The sequence below is a fragment of the Antrostomus carolinensis genome, unplaced genomic scaffold (genome assembly GCF_000700745.2).
Source record: "Antrostomus carolinensis isolate BGI_N321 unplaced genomic scaffold, ASM70074v2 scaffold30443, whole genome shotgun sequence".
Taxonomy (NCBI): Eukaryota; Metazoa; Chordata; class Aves; order Caprimulgiformes; family Caprimulgidae; genus Antrostomus; species Antrostomus carolinensis.
This window is the reverse complement of record NW_010306342.1, coordinates 23,022-26,487: the sequence shown is the minus strand read 5'-3', so window position 1 is coordinate 26,487 and position 3,466 is coordinate 23,022. Positions and strand designations below refer to the sequence as shown.

The window sequence follows — 3,466 nt, the reverse complement described above, 5'->3', positions numbered from 1 at the left end:
GGGGGGGGTTGATTTGTGGTTTGGGGTTTGTTTCTTGGGGGTTATTTTTTTCATCTTTTCTGCTGGAGAAATCCAAGCTTTTGCAAGTTTAATTTCCTGCACCTGCTGTTGCTTCATGCCTGAGCAAACAGCCCAGCAGCTAAACAAGCACATCGGGGCTGGGGACACCCAGCTTTGCAGGCGGCCGTATATAAGGGACTGAGATGAGCAACAGCCCGTCAGAGCAGGAGCCTCCTCCCAGCCAGCCAGGCCATGCTGCCGACCCTCACCCTCCTCCTGGGGCTGCCCCTCGCGCTCACCGCCGAGCCCCCCAGCTGCACCACGATCGTCCCGGTCACCTTCGACAATGCCACCATCCCTGGGGTAAGCTGTGCCCTCAGTCGGGACTCCTGTCCTGTCCTCTCCTTTCCTATCAGCATCACTGGCTGCTAGGGGTCCATGAAGAGGTTATGAACCCAATCAGCAGCTCAGTGCTTATCTCACTGTCTGTCCATCCTTATCAACCCAAAACCTCAAGACTGATGCACAGGAGCATGGGGACAGGGTGAAGCCTTGCAGCTCTGCACCCATAAACTCATAGGCAGGCGCTTTTAGGGGGCTCCTGCTTCCATCTCCCCACCCAAACCAGGTTGGGTGGCACCGTCCCCGGTGCTTCACCGCTCTATTTTAGATCCTTCTAGTGACAGGGACTCGGGTCACGAGTCTCCATCCACAAAACCCTTCACTGCATAAACAATATTTAGTCCCTTGGGGACATTCAATGGGAGGAAAGCAACAGGAGCTGAGCACAGAGCAGGAGGGACACGACCACAGAAACGAGGTGGCCATCCCAGGAGCTGGAGCATCACCATAGTGGGGAGGGGACCAAACCAAGAGCCCCTCACCCAGCCCAGACCCTGCCAGGACATTCACCTACCAGGGGTGCTGGTGGCCACAGGACATCAAGGACAGAGACCCTGCTTTGGCTCGCTCAGTGCCCACAGGTGATCCTGGCATGGCCCCCCCAACCTTCCCTGCTCCCCTCCTCTCCACAGATCCTGGGACAGTGGATCTACATCGCCGGCGCCTCCAAGTACCCACCTCACCTGGAGGAGCTGAAGGCGATAAAGCACGCGACTTTTTCCTTCTCTCCTGGCAGCCACGAGGACGAGCTCAACGTCACCGAAATCATGAGACTGTAAGGACGGGATCACTGGTACCATCCTCTGGGCTGAGACACCCCCACAGATTTGGGGCTGGAGGGCACCTATGCCAAATTTATTTCAGCTCCACAGCCCGGCTTGAGTTCTGAATCCCTGGGGTTTGGTAGGGGCAGCCTGTGGGGTGTTTGTCCCATCTGACCTCTCTGCCCCGCAGGAACGAGACGTGCGTGGTGGATAACACCAGCAAGGTCCATGTCTTTCAGCACAACTCCACCCTGATGCACGGTAAAGCCCTGACCGCAGCGTGGGGCTGGGATGGGGTGGGGGGCACCCCAGCTGCACCTTGCACCCTCCTGCTTCTGCCCCCCAGTATTTGGCACCCTGAGCCCCTGGCACAAGGCCATTTTACAGACAGAGGGAGGGGGAACAGCAGCACTGTGGGACCCAACCAGGCCCCACTGGGACAAGTCTCCTGGGATAAAGGGGGTGAGCAGCCCCCATTGGGCTGCCAACTCTGCCTGGGCTGAACCCTGGCATGGGGTGACACTTGCCAATGGGGGACCCTGCTCTCCCTGTGCCTTCCAGTCAATGGGCAGGTGACTTCCATGGCCAAGCTGATCCAAAGTGACAAGGACCTGCTGATCATGAAGCACCTCAATGCCAACTTCCCAGGTCTGAGCCTCTCAGGTGAGTGGATGTTGGCCAGGATCTGTGGGGCACATCCCTGCCTGGGGACACATGGATGGGCACGGGCATCCCCAGCCCTCGCTGTGAGGGCAAAAAGCTCCTTTTCCCCTGATACAGAGAGGGGAAAGGTGGAGGTGGGCAGGCAGTGATCACCCCATCCACACCACAGGGACCACCAAGGAACAAAACACCCCCTAAAACTCCTTTTTCTCCTTCCCCCTTCTCTTTTTACCCCCTCATTTCTCTGGCAGCTCGGACGCCCAATGTAAGCAAGGAGCACCTGGAGGAGTTCAAAGCCCAACTGCACTGCCTGGGCTTCACTGAGGATGAGGTGTTCTTCATGTCTGAAAAGGTCTGAACCCCTCCCCAGGGTGGGCGAGCCCCAGCCCAGGCCAGCTCCTGCCACTGCCTGGCACAGGGGTCCTGGGTGGGATGTAAGATCGGTTCCCTTCCTGCAGCCCCTTTCCTCCTGGGTCATTCCCAGCTCTTTGGGTGGTTTTGGGACAAAGGGGCACTGACAGCCACTCTCCCTCTCTCCCCAGGACGCCTGTCCCCTGCCCGGGGAGAAAGCAGGTGAAGGTGACACGGAGCCACAGCCGGAGCAACCCCTGTGAGCTGGATCAGCTGCTCCATCCTCATCCTCCTCCAGCCCCTTCACGGGGATGTCCCCATCGCCAGCCCCAGCCGGGCTTAGCTCAGCCTCAGGACTTTCTGTTGAGGTTTCATTTTTTCCTCCTGTTCTCACCTGGACCCAAAATAAACCTCCATGTTACAACCACCTGTCCCTCCTGCTCCAAACCTGCTGTGGGGCATGAAAACCTCTGGACAAAACCCCACCAAGCATGGCAACGGGCACAGACACACTCATCTCTCCTGCCAGCTCCACAGGACCCTCCTGGCCACCCAACTTGATGGATCCCATCCAGCCACGGGGCATCGGGACACAAGCGAGCACCCACTCATTGTCCCCAACCCCAAGGGGAGATGCACAAACCTGCTGACCCCCTCAGGTCTCCTCCAGCGTGACTCAAACCAGGCAGAGTGCTTTGAGCACCCAAACATCCCACCTCGAGTTTTTCAAGTGAAATCCCACGAGTCTCCACCTGCACCAGGGGTTTGTGCAGGGGCTGCAGCAGGGTGGGGTGACATGGGGTGACATCGCGCCATCCCCGGGTGTCTCTGAGCAGGGGAAGGGGGAGACGATGGGAAAAACCATCAATCAGGGTCAGACTGAGGGACCTGGGGAGGCTCCGCTAGCAGAGAGGAGAAGGCAAACAGAAACAAAGGCAGAAAAGCAGAGTGGGATGGGGGGGTTGGAGAATCCCCTGCAGGGGACACATCCAGCAGGATGGGGGTGACCTCCTGGGGCCCTTTCAGCCCCATTTTTATGGCCTGTTTTGGCAAAGATGGGGAAAACACGTTCCTGCCCAGGTGGCCCTCTGAGCCCCCCAGGCTTCACCCAAGGTGGGGGGCGGCTGCGCCCCAGCCAGCCCGGGGTGAGGGGCTGCACGGTGCCTCATTGTAGAGCAAGAGGGAACTATGGCAGCTGCTCACGGGGAACAAAACAGGCAAATTTAGGGCAGATTTGCATTTTAAACACAGCAAGTGCATCACCCCCATCACCCCCAGCCACAGCC

General features: G+C 58.6%; 1 protein-coding gene across 1 annotated transcript; it reads left to right on the top strand.

Annotated features, from left to right (window-relative positions):
- Positions 1-252: 252 nt before the first annotated feature.
- Positions 253-2,187, top strand: LOC104522740 (alpha-1-acid glycoprotein 1). The gene is made up of 5 exons (XM_029084299.1): positions 253-363; positions 1,035-1,177; positions 1,357-1,427; positions 1,728-1,829; positions 2,081-2,187. The coding sequence occupies exons 1-5, from the start codon at positions 253-255 to the stop codon at positions 2,185-2,187; spliced, it is 534 nt and encodes a 177-aa protein (XP_028940132.1).
- Positions 2,188-3,466: the final 1,279 nt, after the last annotated feature.